This window comes from Dermacentor andersoni, chromosome 11 (genome assembly GCF_023375885.2).
Source record: "Dermacentor andersoni chromosome 11, qqDerAnde1_hic_scaffold, whole genome shotgun sequence".
Classification (NCBI taxonomy): Eukaryota; Metazoa; Arthropoda; class Arachnida; order Ixodida; family Ixodidae; genus Dermacentor; species Dermacentor andersoni.
The window spans coordinates 64,370,605-64,385,995 of record NC_092824.1 but is presented as its reverse complement, the minus strand read 5'-3'; the positions used below and the strand labels follow the sequence as shown (position 1 = coordinate 64,385,995).

Sequence of the window (15,391 nt, the reverse complement as noted above, 5' to 3'; positions counted from 1 at the left end):
CTGGCCTTCCCTTTTGTTATATTACTGTAGACCCCTCCCCCTGCTCAACACTCCTCTGTGGCCTGTAGGGTAACATGAATGAATGAATGAATGAATGAATGAATGAATGAATGAATGAATGAATGAATGAATGAGTGCTGTAGTGAAGGGGGCCCAGGGGCCGTATGTTTAGCCAGTCACTTTAAGGAGCCGTTTCATTCCAGGATGATGCGGTGCCTGGTGAGGCGCCTCACTGGAGCAAACAGCATTCTGCCTGCTGGCTTAGCGAACTAATGTCCACTGAGAGCGAGCTCCCCAAAAGCCAAAAGTAGCACTCCGGATTACCACAATCAGCAAAAAGCTCAGCAGTGCTTGCATGAATGAGCACACAAGAAATGGTAAAATGATGGGCTCATTAAAGAAACATCAAAACGCAACACTATATCAGTTTAGACTGGTAAGTCATATTTCGAAACGTCTACTTGGCAGAAACATCTACAGTAGCCAATGTATTTTTTGGATTGCGAAAAGTCGGACTTTATGGACATTCTATACTTCATAAATGCACCGTCAGGGTTCCCATAGGGCTAATGCATTTTCACGACCGATTTTTTGGCCAAATTTAGCCTCCAATGTTCGATTTTCCAAATTTAATGGCTCATTCCATGCCACTTGGAGACTGGCACATTGGATATTTTGCTGGTTTGGTTGACTTCCAGAGGCCCGCTCTATGGCCTCCAAGATTGGGAAGTGCATGCTACCAATGCACAATCAATAGAGAGAGCGCGCTATCCCCAAGTCTCTGAGGCCATGCCCACACTTCCTTGGCTGAAGAAACACTCCCGAGGACAGCACTTTTTCTTTTTTCATTCTTTTTTTGAGCCAGCCCTATCATCATAATCATTTATTGCGGCATCAGTTTTTTTTTTTTTAAAGGTTTTGGTTACTATTTTGCATGTGGTGTGTCCTTAGAGCAGGTGTGCCCCAGAGACGTCGTCGCATTTTTGTGTCTGGTTGAGTGGCTTCCCATTTGTGTGATTGGGACCACCTTGTGTACCTTCAATGGTAGCCAAGTGGTGCAAAGCAATGTGGCTCGTTTCTTCTATCTCCATGGCGATCTCCACTAACAGAGATCGCCAATGCAGTGACGCTCTTGTCGACTGTATATGGAGACGACGTAACTCTTGCACAAATGCAAGCAAATTTAATCACCTCCAAGTGCAGTATGAGACTGGGCATTATAAGAGAATTTTTAAGCCACTCTAAGCCTAATAAATTTTATTTTCTTGATTGAACGATTTTTCGGACTACTTTTCAGTCGTGGCAAGGTCCAGAAATTCGGTCGATGACTTTATGGTGGAAGAAAGCTGGTAAGTTGCCAAGAAAATCATGGGCAAACTTCGCTTACATTTTTTTCTTTGAAAATCTCACTGAGACTGCAGCACCATCACAGATTTCAATATGTTTTGCATAATTGAGCTTTGTTGGTGCTCAAAGAAGTCCTCAAAGTTTTCAACATAGTCCTTGAAGAAGGAAAGATCTTTATCAATTAAGAAATAACCAGTACTCAGCCGCTGCCACTAATATCTTAGGTGTCATGAGGAATAGACTGCAGAAACTTTCATGTAGCATCATCGTTTCATCTTTCCCTTTTTTTCTTCTTTGGAGTACAGTAAAATCTGGTTAATATGTTGCCAAATGTTGCAATTTCCTGTTATCAATGCAGCTGAACCTCTTTTGCCATCGGAAGGCTTACTTTCCCGCACAGCTTCATCAACAAGTGGCTGAGCACATTTTCAAGTGTGAAATTAACTCGTTTTGTTACTGCACCTATAGAAATTTATCAATTTGACTGACAGTTTTTCTTCACGTTGAAAATTTTCGTTGCAATCCTTCTACCAGCGACATCATGCACCATATGAAAAGATGACCGAACATTAACTTCTTCACTAAAAAATACACAAAATTTGCACTTTGGCCAACTCGACAATATAATTTTTAAATGACAGCAGCAGTGAAGACACAGAAGTTTTCTCTCGGGTTGTAAATTTTCTGTTCCAACATATAGGCTGTTTTAACGATGTCTCGTACAACCATAGAAGCTGATGAGTGCGTGCTATTTTGATAATTGTGTTCGACTAGCATCATGTGCTACTTTATTTTCCGCATCGTGGGTTGCCTTTATCAATGGGCACTTAGAAACTATATACACAAGTTATTACGAGCAATCCGCCCGCCGTGTGGGGTTTTCACTCACACGAGAGTACGCAGTTGATTCCAGACTGACCGTCAACTGAAGCTTCACCAGGTAGTCTCTGACATTTTGAACACCACCTATACAAATGCTCTTATTCATTACTGCAGAATATTGTTCGACACTCCTCATTACTATACAGTCGTATACAAAAACTGAACAAAGCATGTGGAGGCTGTAGTGCCAGTTGAATGCACACTAGACCACCTTGTTTGAATAGAAAAGGGGATTGTACACAATAATCAAGTATGAACACGCGTCTGCATGCTTCGTGACATGACAACCATTACTTCAGGAGTCTAAAAAAAAAATCAGTAAAAAACAAACCAGCTGCCTGCTGCAATGAGTAAAAACAAATGACTTCTGTCGAATTGTAACTTACTCGTTTTTACATTCGTGAAGCTGTTGCTTTCTAGCATAGCATAGGCGTCACTTGGGCTAGTGTTCACGTCAACAAATTGCCACAATGTATATATATTTTTCCATGACCTGGCTGACAAAAGTTGTAAACTAGGAACCAGGTGCACATTTCATATATTTAAGATTTTTTTTTTTACTCTCAGTACTTATACTAAAAATGGCAAATTATTACTTTCATTCACATTCCTTCAGGTGTATCTTTGAAGTTTCATATACGAATTGAGAAAAATTGTCTGAGCAATTATTACTGCTACAGTACATCCATTTAAAACACCAGTGATCAGTCTGCAATCTTATGTATTGCAGCATACGTTGCAACTACTACGTCTTGACATAAAATGTTAAAACATAACACCCCTGAAAATGAGCACATTTATAGCAGCAGCGAAAAGGGGGGCAAAGGCAATCTTGCATTGGTTCCGAGTATAAAGTGTATGCATGGAGTGCTACTTCTTGGAGAAAAAAAATAATAATACAAGTGCGGTACTTTGGCTGCAAAACTGCAAGCTTTACCGGAATATCACATGCGGCAGTGAATGAAAACACAAAAGTAAAGCAGAATATTCAATGTTAAGTGTGATAAAAAACAAAGGAACAATGCTCGTTTTTGATAACTTCAACACAATTGAAAACAAGATAGCTATGCCAAAAATGCACATGCTGATGCTACCCACCTGCATTTTCTTTGGTGACGGGATGACACTCGTAAAGTGTTGTGGCGATTCCGTAAGCGAATTCTGCTGGCTGGTTCCAATTGCAGATGCCAGCAATCTCCTCAGTGGCCGTCTCAGCCTCTTCACCAGTTACACAAGCTGCAAAGGAAAACGGATAGAGAAAGAAAAAGAACAAAATGACAAAGCTTCTAAAAAATTGTAGAGGGCCAGTCAACTTGCTACCCAAAGTGCCACCTTAGGACATTTTTTTTTTCTAAGCCAATTGTTTATTTTCATTTTATTTCATTTATTTGTTTCTTATGATTTGAAGCTCCTAACCATCCAAATCATAAAAAGAAAGAATACTGGCATGAGAACGCCCTGAACAGTTTACCACAATACTTGTTTCTATAAACTAATTTCGGTTTACGTACCCACGGGGTGGGTGTATCATAATGATACATTCGCTTGCTCTGTTCTCGAGATCGTTGTGGCACCCAAAACAAACACATGTAGCAACCTTGCTTTTTTGTCATTTTTTATGAGCAATGTAACTGTATCTAGCCTTATTGCTACAACATGAGGACAACAAAGGTTGCTCTGTGTCATGATGTCCTGATAATGCCAATGATGCCAGGAACAGCATTTCAAGACCAACTTTAGCAACAAATTAGCAAAAACTGTTTCCCAAGCTGTGTGGTTACAAAGCATAGTGCTGCTTTTTAGTGCGAGGAGTGTATAATAAAGTTTCTACAACTCAGAAAGTGTGTCTCAGTAGTACTTCTTTCGGTGCCACTCAAAACACTGAGAGCTTGCCCAAGATGACATTCTAACGACAGCATAGACGTTCATTTTCTTCCGATAGCAACAGCCGCCCCATTCACAAAGGTGGCGGTACTGGAAAGAGCCAGTGGCTGAGAAAATCTGAGCAATGGTCTTCTAGTTTTACACTGCAAGAGCTGTACACCTGACCTCGTGCGCCAGCTAACATGCGATAATTACTGAAGCCAATGCCACAATACGGTTTAGAGAGACGTATCTGCTTGCTGTCTATTTTTCATCACGCAAGGAATTGGTGTTTCTTGGCCTGTCGGCATGAGTCAAATGAGCCGAGTTTTTTGCTTTCACTAAGTATTAAAATTCACGGCTGTCCCATAATAAAGAGTTGCAGGTTTAGCGCCCGCCTGCTGTGCCTACCTGTGCGGCCATGACCTTTTGTGAGTGAGAAAATGACAAAAATGCAAAACCAAAGTGGTGCCGCTATTAGGTTTCAGTTGGCTTTTCACTTGACTGACTTGTTAGTGCCACCATAGGCAGGCTTTGTGAAGTGGCTGTACCCTTGAACCGTGCAAATAAATGTCAGTTCTTTGTTGGCTTTTACTGGAAGTGGTCACCTCTGTTTCTGTGGCGCTAAGTACTTGCGGCCGTTAGGCCTGTCGCATTAAGCCTCACACTCAGTTGTGTCACAGCAACACTACTACAACATCCACCTATTTTGTGCTATGTTACCTTTCATGCGATGTCAACACTGCTTGATTCACAGAAAAGGCAGAGAGAGGCCACGCAGAGATTACGTCAACTTATCCATTTTGGCACAGGCAATACAAATTGGGAAGCAGCAGCAGGACCTTTGTTGACAATTTTCTATGCAACAAAGTGATATATCGGCCCACATAATACAATAATGGACTCCTAGATGAACTATCCATCAACCTAACTAAGGCTAATATTTTTCTTTAGTGTGCATTGATTAGATCCCAGCTTTTGGTTGGAGACGTTATCAATTTCATCATTTATTATTGCAAAAAGACAAGCAGTTTTGTCAACACTGCGCTTCATAAACACTGACATTTAATTCACTTCAAAGAGAGAAAAGAAAATATAGAAAACGGAAAGCCGGCAGTCCAGAAATAAACGCAAAAATAAAGTTGTTTAGGATTTTCTGCCGCACTCCTACCTGTGTCAGCAACTCGTGGCCCCTCGCTGTTTGACGACGACAGGCTGGTGGGAACCTTGGCCTTGGGTGTGCCACCACTCCTATCAAGGTACCTGCACAACACACTTATCATGAGTATAAGAGAACCTCCACAGAATGCAAATTTAGCTTTTACGACAATAGCAGATGCTTGTGACTGGCCGGCACCACCACTGCGGCTTACGCAAGCACCGTCTGGTGGAGTTGCAAGGAACCCAGTGGCGCACGCAGAGCATGTGCTCTGCTGTGATTTGTTGGCTTATTCGGCAACGAAACAGCCAGGCTGCAACGCCCACGGTCACGAAACTTGGCGAGGTTTGTAAAGAAAATAATACATAAATAAATAATCTGCGCTGGACAGTTGTGTGTGCATATACACACACGTTAAAGCACTAGGAAAATTTGAACGCATATCGGTATCTACTTTCAGCAGTTCAAAAAGCGTATGTTCCAATGCATGGATGCAAACCATAGAAAGATACGTATCGCGATTCCAATGCAAACAAGGACTGTCTGCTATCCATCCACGTGCGTTTTGCTGAAGGAGCAAAACAATCCGGCCCTACTCAACTGCAAGAGACTACAGATGCACTGACTGCAGCGTCTTAAATGGGCAAGATAACGTAATAACAGTTAAACCTCAATATAACGAATTTCAATATAATGAAATTCTCAATATAACAAATTATTTAATTCTTCATAACCTTTTGTACATAGAACACCACATATCTGAATATGACGAAGTGTGTTTATACACAATTTCAATATGCCATACTTTCTCTGCCGCCATGAAGAAATAAGTGGAGGGGCAGATAGGCACACGTCTCCTTTTCTAGCATGGCTATGGCTACGCATGGCTGTAAGCGTGACTAAGTGCGTACACAGCCTGTACAACCTGTATTAGATGTTATCTGCCATGTGTGCAAAGAGTGGGCATGCTGAGATGGTGTGGCATGTGTGTTGTCTTCCTGAGTATTTAGTACTGGAGGTCGCCTAATCTCGAGTTTAGGAGATGCGTTGAAGCATGAGGCAGACGAAGCGTTCACTCTCTGCTGCTGCTGCTGCTGCTTTTCATGACAGCATCATGCGGGCGACACTATCAGCCGCGGGGGTGCAGTTGGTGTGAAAGCGTGGCTGGCTTTGCTTCGTACAATATTGTCGCCATAGCATGAAACTGTATCTTTTGTTACCACCCTCAAATTCAACAAAAGAATTTCTTTCTTATTCAAGTTTGCCTTTTTCAATTGCCTGATAATTTAAAAAATCTTGCAGGCCCTTCCGTGTAAGAAAGATCCATTGGCGACTGTACTCACTTGCATAAATGGTCGAATTTTAATGTAATGAAATTAGAATAAAGAAAAGCAGCAGCAGCAGCATTGATGCAACGGAAGTGAGTGGTCTTCATAGGGATGCGCTCGTTGAAGCGCGGTGCATAAGACTGCAGTGTGTTGCTGAATATAGATCTGTGGACATGCAGCAATGTTCTTGCCATGGAACATGTCACCAGATTTTCATTAATGGCCAAAGCACTGATGCTCCTTATCATATTGTCACCAGCTAAACCAACTGTTAGCTGGCACAATCTATCCCAGACATTGCATGTGGACTGTGTTCACAGGAACAGAATTCAGGATGTGAGACATCACACGTCTGCCATGTTAAAAAATTGCAATTGAGGCAACCTGGTCGTGGCTTTCTCTGTGAATCACCCCTCGGAGCAATACAAGTATCTTAAGGCTTCTGAAAGCTTTGACCTTCAGCGTGTCTTCAACATTTCTCAGCTCACCTGGAGGCGAGATTCTCGTTGCTGCCACACAGGGAATCATCGTCAATGAAGTCCACCTGGTCGGTGACCGTCAGGGCACGGTGTGGCCCCTTGTTGACGCCCGTGAGGCCACCTGATGGCCCTGTGTAGGCTGCCAGGATTCTCTTGGAAAGGGGTGCGATGTCCCGGTTGGGCAAGTCATAGCACGACTTGGAGTGTACAATCTCTGGTTGCTTGGGGAGCCCTTCCCTGAAACAAGAGTGCATGAATTTGTCATGTTAACCCTTCCAGGCGCACCATTTTGATACAGAGAAAAAAAAAACAACATTGCAGTTTCATGGCTCCTGTTTTTTAGGACTAAGGACGATATTTAGGACGATATTTTAGGACTAAGAACTGCATAATGTACTGGAAAGACACAAATCTGAATTCAGAACATCAATTTGCAAAGCAAGTAATAGTTTTGATTTATAGCTACGGTATATGTAACAGTGACTCCAGAGCAGTTGGTCTCCACCTCTCCAGGTGGAAGCCCTGTATTTTGATGGCATCGAGTCAACGTAACTTGGCCTCTCAATGCTACTCAGGATGTTTTTAAGCACAGTGCAATATGCACCCTACACTCACCGATCTGTTGAGCATACTACTACCTGTCAACATTTCACACTGCTTTTAGAGGAGCAATCTAGGCACCATAGTGAGCACGGATGTCATAACCTTCAGATCTATGGCACCACGACTTTTTTTTTTTTGCTAGATGCACAGTCCTCTTGCAATTATCGCACTATCACAGATGTACCAGGAGACCACCCTTCTGTTCATGTATGGCTCGCTATTTATGTTAAAGGACACAACTTTTTATCACAGACGTATCTGCCAGTGAAAGGATTTCAGGCTAACAGGCATCTAAGAAGGGACCCCACTCTGGCAGCTATTTTCTTTATACTATAATGGGGCATTTGTGATCAGCACTCCTTATGTAAAAAACAGACACAGTCACAGCAAGCAAACTGACAATGGCAGAAACCATTGCAAGCCCTGAGCTTTTGAATAGATTGTCTTCTTCTTTCTGAGAGAGCAGTGGACTCTGCTTCTATGAGTAGTGCAGGTCTTCTTCATTACAATCCGCGTATAAATCTTAAACTTTCAATATTTACGTAGTCTCCTGTGCTGAATGCACTTATTCAATTACATTATGCAGTTTCTCGCTTTTTATGCAAAAGCATCAAATGGCCCATTGAGCGAGAAAGCTGGCAGCTTCTGTAGCAGTGAAACGGCAGACAATTTCCCACTGGCTCAGACGCCACGTCACGAGAGTGCCTCGATGGAGCAGAGCGCGTCAAAGGGAACACCTGCTGCCATAGTAGCATGCCAGATGTTGTGCGAGGGGTGAGGGCATTGCCGCAACACCATGTTGCCCTCGCTCTCAGAAGCCGGCGCGTGGTCCCCCCATATCTCTCTCTCTCTCTGTCTCACCCCCACTGGGCATAAGCACATACCGATATGGTACATGCAGTGCAAAACGCAAAGGATCACTCTGCAGCATTGGATTGGACATTATTGCTTTTGCATTCACAACTCATAAGAGCTAAGTTGTCCTCGGATTTTGTTTCTTCTAGGGACCCCAATGACAAATTTGGTGCTGTAATGTATCTAGTTTTACAAGTCACACTGCTGTAATATTCATTTTCAGAGGAACATAAACTCCCATGTGACCAGTAAGGCAGACATTGCCATGTTTCCTTTTACATAATGTTTATAAAGTTAACTATTTTAATGCGAATGCATTATATGGTCCATAAGGCCAAAATCTGGCATAGTTATCGGTGTCGGCGTGACTACACAATGGTACAAAAACAGCTACGAACCCTTGGCCTTTGGTGGGAGTCGAACCCATGACCTTTGGTGTTAATTAAGGCAAGCTTAATTAATGTAGAGTTAATTAACACACTCAAATCCGCAACCTTGGGTGCGAGTCAAACCCACAGCCCTTGGTGTTAAGGTGAAGTTAATTAAGACCTAGTTAGTTAAGGTAGAGTTAAGATGCTCGAACCCACAACTTTCTTTGGGAGTCGAACCCACAATTTTTGGTGTTAAGGCAAAGTTAAATTAAGATGATTGAAAGAGCATAGGTATTGCGCGGAAGTCGCAATGCTTTCACATTCATCCACGTAGTAGGGATAACTAAGTGCCCCTTTAATTTTTACAATGTGTCGGAAAGAATTTAACTATAAACATTTAGCATTCTCCAACTTTCATTTTTGCTTTACTGTGCCCTCCATTTTCAAGTCATACAGGTGAACGAGATATTTCACATCACATCCAGTCTGATTATTAAACAACAAAAAACACTATTTTTGGACGGGGTAAACAGCACATAAGCCGAGGACACGTGAAAGAACGAAAACACAAGCGCTGACTAACATTGTCTTTATTACAACAAAGCAATATATAGAAATCAGGTACAGCTTCTTTGCATGCGCCAAGCATATTGTCCTAAAGCCTTAAGCAAAAAAGAAATCACATTCCTAGATGGTCCTGATGAATAATCACCTTTATAAGTTGAGGATTCATCCTTTCTAAAACTTTAAGCAATGCCTTTTATCCTTGGTGATATGCTCGGAGCATGTGCGGAAGCTGTACCTGATTTCTATATACTAACTTGTTGAAATAAGGATAACATTGTTAGTCAGTGCTTGTGTTGTCATTCTTTCATGCATCCTCATCTTGCGAGCTGTTTACTCCGTCCAAATATGCAACACCACCTAACCTAACGTCGATGCTTCATAAAGAACACGATATTTTAGGACTAAGAGCTGCATAATGTACTGGAAAGACACAAATCTGAATTCAGAACATCAATTTGCAAAGCAAGTAATAGTTTTGATTTATAGTCGCAAATAGAAAAACTATTTCATTAATGTCTGCAAAATTTTGTCATCAGTTTCAGCCAACTTAATAAACTTTCTGAAACATGGCTTAATGAACATCAGCAATGTTAATAGTAATACAGTAATGCACCCTCAATAGACAGCAGTTTATTCAAGGATGCAACTGCAAAGTCGTCTATGCAACAGAACAAAAGTCTGAGAAAAGTTGGAAAACAGGCTCCCCAATGTTTTCAGAGCAAGCTTAGAGGTTCAACCATACAATTGAAAGCACTGAACTACCAAACAGATATACCATGGGCCATCAAGCTTTAGTCAATCTGAGAAGAGCCTGACAAATTTAGAACGAAAATTAAATTTGGTTAGAAAAGGCAGCACGTGCTTCAAAAAATTGTAAGGGTAATTAGTGACTGCAGTTACTCCGCCCGAGTTGCTGTTGTCTTTCAAGTTTTTCTTAGTAAGCAAGAATAGCCTATACGGCCACCACAACTCTTCAGCCCATCACGCTGAGGAAACACTGAGGAAACCGCTCTCTGGCATGGTCCATAGGAGCAGGCATGGCAAATTATACACAACCATATCATCTCGAGTTGTTTATAACCAAGAGTTGACCCCCCCCCCCTTTCTTTCACTAGAAATCTTGCATAGAAAAAAAAATCCTGTGATATCGAAAGCACAGTCCACATTACGGTCTGCTGGCGCAGTAAAGATATTAGCCATGCACAAAAAAAAAAAAAAGCTTGAAGCCCACATAATGAGATATAGTAGTTGCTTTTTCATTATCTGTCTGTATTAGTGTGGACAATGACAATCTCATGCTAACACTTGTTGAGAAGCATGCCACTTACTGACTACAAGTCAATAAAATTTTCCACACACACACACACTGAATGAGGAGAATGGGGGTTAACTGAGGGGCCCGATTTTTATTAATTATATCATAAGAAGCCAACAAACAATGACACCAAGGACAACATAGGGGAATTACTTGTACTTACTCATTGGATTAAAGATGATAAATTAATAGATATCCACTTTATCCACTTTCCACTTTCATTTCCACACACAGCCCAATTTCTACAGCTGAATTCGGCTATTTTGCCCATGTTGCCAGCTACTTGTTCAATTTCCTAACTAGCATAGCTCTTTCCTTATCCTCCCTAATATATTGAATATAGAGAGACCATTCATTAGAAAGGGACAGTGCATTTGAATACAAGCTGTAATAAACACCTGAGCACTCTCTCAATCAACTATTAAGTAAGAGTACAACCTTGCAAAAGGATGGATAGGTGGGCTAGTTGGTAATGCATTCTTTAGAAAAACTTAAGAGCGCTATAAACACACAGGACGTAGAAAAGGAACACACAACACACGCACGTGTGGTGTGTATTCCTTTTCTATGCTCTGTGTGTTTATAGCACTTCAAGTTTTTCTAAGAAAGATTACAACCATGACTTTTTGTCAAGTGCCTTGAATTTACCGACAAATTACACACAGCTGCTGAATCACAGAGCTATAAAATGGGCAACAATTTTTCATGCAACAACAAGTTGCATGACCTTTGTCACAACCTTTTTCTCATTTGCCTGACTGTATGCTACCCTCTTGACAACAAGTCTAGCAATGCTTTACGGTCTCCAATTAATTTTGAGTTAGAATTTTCTTTTGTGGGTGTGCGTGACAAAGGCAAGAACCCAGCATTTAAATTATTACGTAGAGACCTCTGAAGATGATTGTTGAAGTGAGCGAAGCTTCTTGTTCGAATGTCTCCGCTGCTTCTCACCATCATTGAGCTTCTCATCTTTTGGCTAAATCAGCATCACGTGATATGTCACTCTTCATTTATTAAGGGGTTGCTCCATTGGCAGCCATCTCTGTAACCTTATGTAATGTGCCAACCCAGAGTGCTGATGTAACACATGTCGCTGAGGCGCGTCCCTTCTGCCATGACCGTGAGCAGGTGTGCATCTGCCACGGCAGGATGACGCAACCACTGACACAAACCATGAATTGGTGTCACGCCCTACACGCACCTTCCCCCTCTCCACATCCTCCTCCCCCTCTTCACAGTCCAATCACCACAGCGTCAAAGCCATTTCGACTCCGCTAGGATAGCTTTGCTTTTAACAAACCTTAGTGCGTTGCTAAAATATTTGCAGGTGAACCGGCTCTCTGAATGCAACATCTTATGACCCATAACAGCTTACCCCAACAGTGGAAAGGAAAAATAAAAGCTAAATCACTGTCAAAATAGCACCACCACACAGAAGCCGCAGCCCAAGTACATCCTTTTCAGCCGTCTTTAGAATCCAGACTGAATGAAAACCAACTACAAGGTCGTACGGCAATTGAGCCATGAGCATAATGTAAAGACGACCTTGCGAACGTCCTTCTGTTGCGGCTGCGACAGCTTCCGTGAAGTAGTGTTTAAAAGCAATTGCTGAAAGTGCAATGTATTTAATAAAGTAAAAAACAAAAAGGAAAAAAAAAGAAATAAAAGGAAAGAGAGAGATAAAAACAGTTTATGGGGGTGAAGTGCTCTTCTAAGGCTATTTGCACATCTTTGGCAGAAAAAAAGAAGAAAATAATATTATTTGTAGGGAAATATAAAGCCGAAATCTCACCATTATGAATTTCGCACCCAAACGGCAACTATGTTATTCCAACATAATGCATTTCATGGTACCTTTGCACATTTGGGTCCCTTTATATTTTTAAACTGCGTTTCGAAGTGGAACTCCAGTGTATCAAGATTGACTGCTTTCGAAAAACTTATAAATTCAAGTTAGACTTTTGTAAACCACACCAATAAGGTTAATTCTTTTCACCTTTGCATATCTGATGAGAATTTCAGCATATCACACCTTGTTCTTATAGCTCCGATATTCAAATTTTAGTTTCCTACTAACCGTGATGCCCTGGTGGGTAAAACTAATACTTTTAAAGCCACTCACACTGATTCACAATTTGAACAGAGTCTACTGCAGAAACATTCCTAGAGGCTCCATAGGCTTGTGCAATGCAGACTAAGGAGCTGTTAAGCATTGTTTGCTGTGTAAATTCACCTGTGAGCGCAATGATTTACAGGGTTAATAAGACACTGAAAGGAAATTCTAAATCAGTCCATAAAAGTGTTATACTACTAAACTATTTTGTTAATTTTGCAGTAAGAAGTTGATCACTGGAAGAGAAAATAAAACTCAAACTTTCATTTTTCGAACTTTCAGTGGTGGAAGAGTCAAATACTTTTTGTAGCATATCTTGTAGCAGAAAAAATTTCCTTTTGAAGCAGACCTCTCAGCTTTCGAAGCCGGGTATTTTCTTAAGGCTACAGAACGATACAATGCAAGCTCTGAAACTCTTAAATCATTTTACAAAGCTATCGACACATGAAAATTGCACAGACATACATTGAGAAGGAATTCTAAAACAATTAAATTAAGGGCACCATGCCACAAACTTACGAAATGCTCCAGGCAGCAAGCTGCTTACAGACACTGGTAAAAGCAAAAATGACAGAATAAGTACAGAAGTTGGAATATCGCCCAATTAGTATATGCTGCTTTACTGTTTATCTGAGAGACATCAGGCTTGCAAGTGCTTCTGAGAGCTTCTTTAGTGCCTCTTTTAACAGTGTCTCATCACTCTGGATAGCACGGAAACATTTTGTCTTCATCGCTTTGGAAATGAGGAGTCCAGCATCTTTTCTTTCTGGTTTGATTTTACCCTGGAAGCTCTCATTTGCCTTCTTCACAGGCGCATCAGAATCATCCTAGTTTCATTCCAGTTTTGTATTCCCTGCTGATGCGTCCACATCTACTCGCTGCTGGCGACCTTCTCTACTCCGAGAAGTTATTGCTTGTTATAAATGCCTCACTTTTGAACCAACACGCAGAGGAGTTTCGGGACGAGAAATACTGATGCACTACCTCATACAGGCTAGAATACAAGCTCCAGTACAACATTGGCGCCAGCTGGTGTCACTGGGGCAGACATGAAGCAATTATTTCCAAAATGAGGCTTTTGTAGAAGCACGTAGCAAGATGTGCCCTTTGCAGCAGTTAGGAGGAAATGTAGCAGAAGTTGCACTCACAAATTTTGCTCCGAAACTGCACTGCCAGTACATCAGTGCAACATCGCATATTTTAATGCATTTTTCTTATATTTGTACCGTTGTGGTATAGCAAATGGACCAAAAGCTTGCTAAGTTCAATCTGTGGCTCTTCTAGAACACAACATAGTCAATTTTCAAAATTCACAGCTCCCAGCGAGCTGGTGCAGGAACCTCAAGGTAGTGTTGGCATTCGTCTTTCCCTTTTGCCCCGTTTCTGCCTTTTCTTTTGTCATAGAAAGAGTGTTTATTATTATTTAATATGCACTGTGGACTCAAGGTTTAAACAGGGTAGGCATCATGATCGAACAGACAATACAAAGTAAGTGAATAAACAATGAACGGTAAATTTAAGCAAATATTAGTGGTAAGGAATTCCAGTCAAGTATTGGAATTCTTGGTATCTCTTGGTATTTTAGAAAGGGTGGTTTACTAATCCAAGTCAATTTACTTTTCTCGTGTACCTTCAACATACCAGAGAAGCACGAAGGCTAAGAGACGCCAAACAATATAAATGATTGCATTGTGGGGTGTTACATACCCAAACCATTATACGATTACAAGGTGTGCCATAGCGAGGGACTTCAGATTCACTTCCGACTCCCCGGAATTCTTTAATATGCCCCTAAATCTAAGTGCACAAGCTATTTTACATTTCGGCCCTGTCAGATGCCAAATAGAGGAACTCTAGATAAGTTATGACAGTATGGGCTCCTCTAATATGCACCAAAGCAGAGTACAGGCATACTTATGCACTTCAGCCCCATTGAAAAGTAGCCGCTGCAGCTGCAAGTCAAACCCACAACCTCAAGCTCGGCAATAAAATGCCACAGCCATAGAACTACTACAGCCAGTGCCTGTGTGCAGGTGTGTGAAGTCATAACGCCTTTTATATTCACAAGCCAAACCCTGAAATATTATGAGGTTGGTCTGCAATAAGAAAACAACTGCTGACTGCGCCGATTTTTTTTTTTTTTTGCCACTGCTCAACCTTGTATGAAGTGCACACTTCGCATCACTTCATTACGTAACTCACTCCCTACAGTGATGCCCATGTGGGCGAAATGTAGGTGTACTAATAAATAAATAAAAAAAAAACACACCTAAGAATGCTTGGACTACCACCCAGATTGAAGCATCACAGAAGTGAAAGCATGCCAACCTCTAGTTTCTGTGTAGCAGTTTTTCATGATCCCAGCTGAAGCGCTATTGAGGGGCTTTTTAAAACTCTTTCCTTACTATGAAAAGAAAAGGCCCTTTTATGAAATCTTAAGTAACAACCTTTTATTGAATACACAATCATGGTTATAATAACACGATATATATAAATAGAAAACTGAAGT

At 41.3% G+C, this 15,391-nt stretch overlaps 1 protein-coding gene across 1 annotated transcript in view; it reads right to left on the bottom strand.

The window, feature by feature from the left end:
* LOC126517465 (PP2C-like domain-containing protein CG9801) overlaps positions 1–15,391 on the bottom strand; it is a 46,919-nt gene that overhangs the window by 23,308 nt on the left and 8,220 nt on the right. The window contains exons 2-4 of the mRNA XM_050167186.3: positions 7,068–7,295; positions 5,264–5,355; positions 3,328–3,465 (exon numbers count right to left, since the gene is read on the bottom strand). Coding sequence (XP_050023143.2) covers positions 3,328–3,465; positions 5,264–5,355; positions 7,068–7,295 — 458 coding nt within the window. The remainder of the gene's footprint in view (positions 1–3,327; positions 3,466–5,263; positions 5,356–7,067; positions 7,296–15,391) is intronic.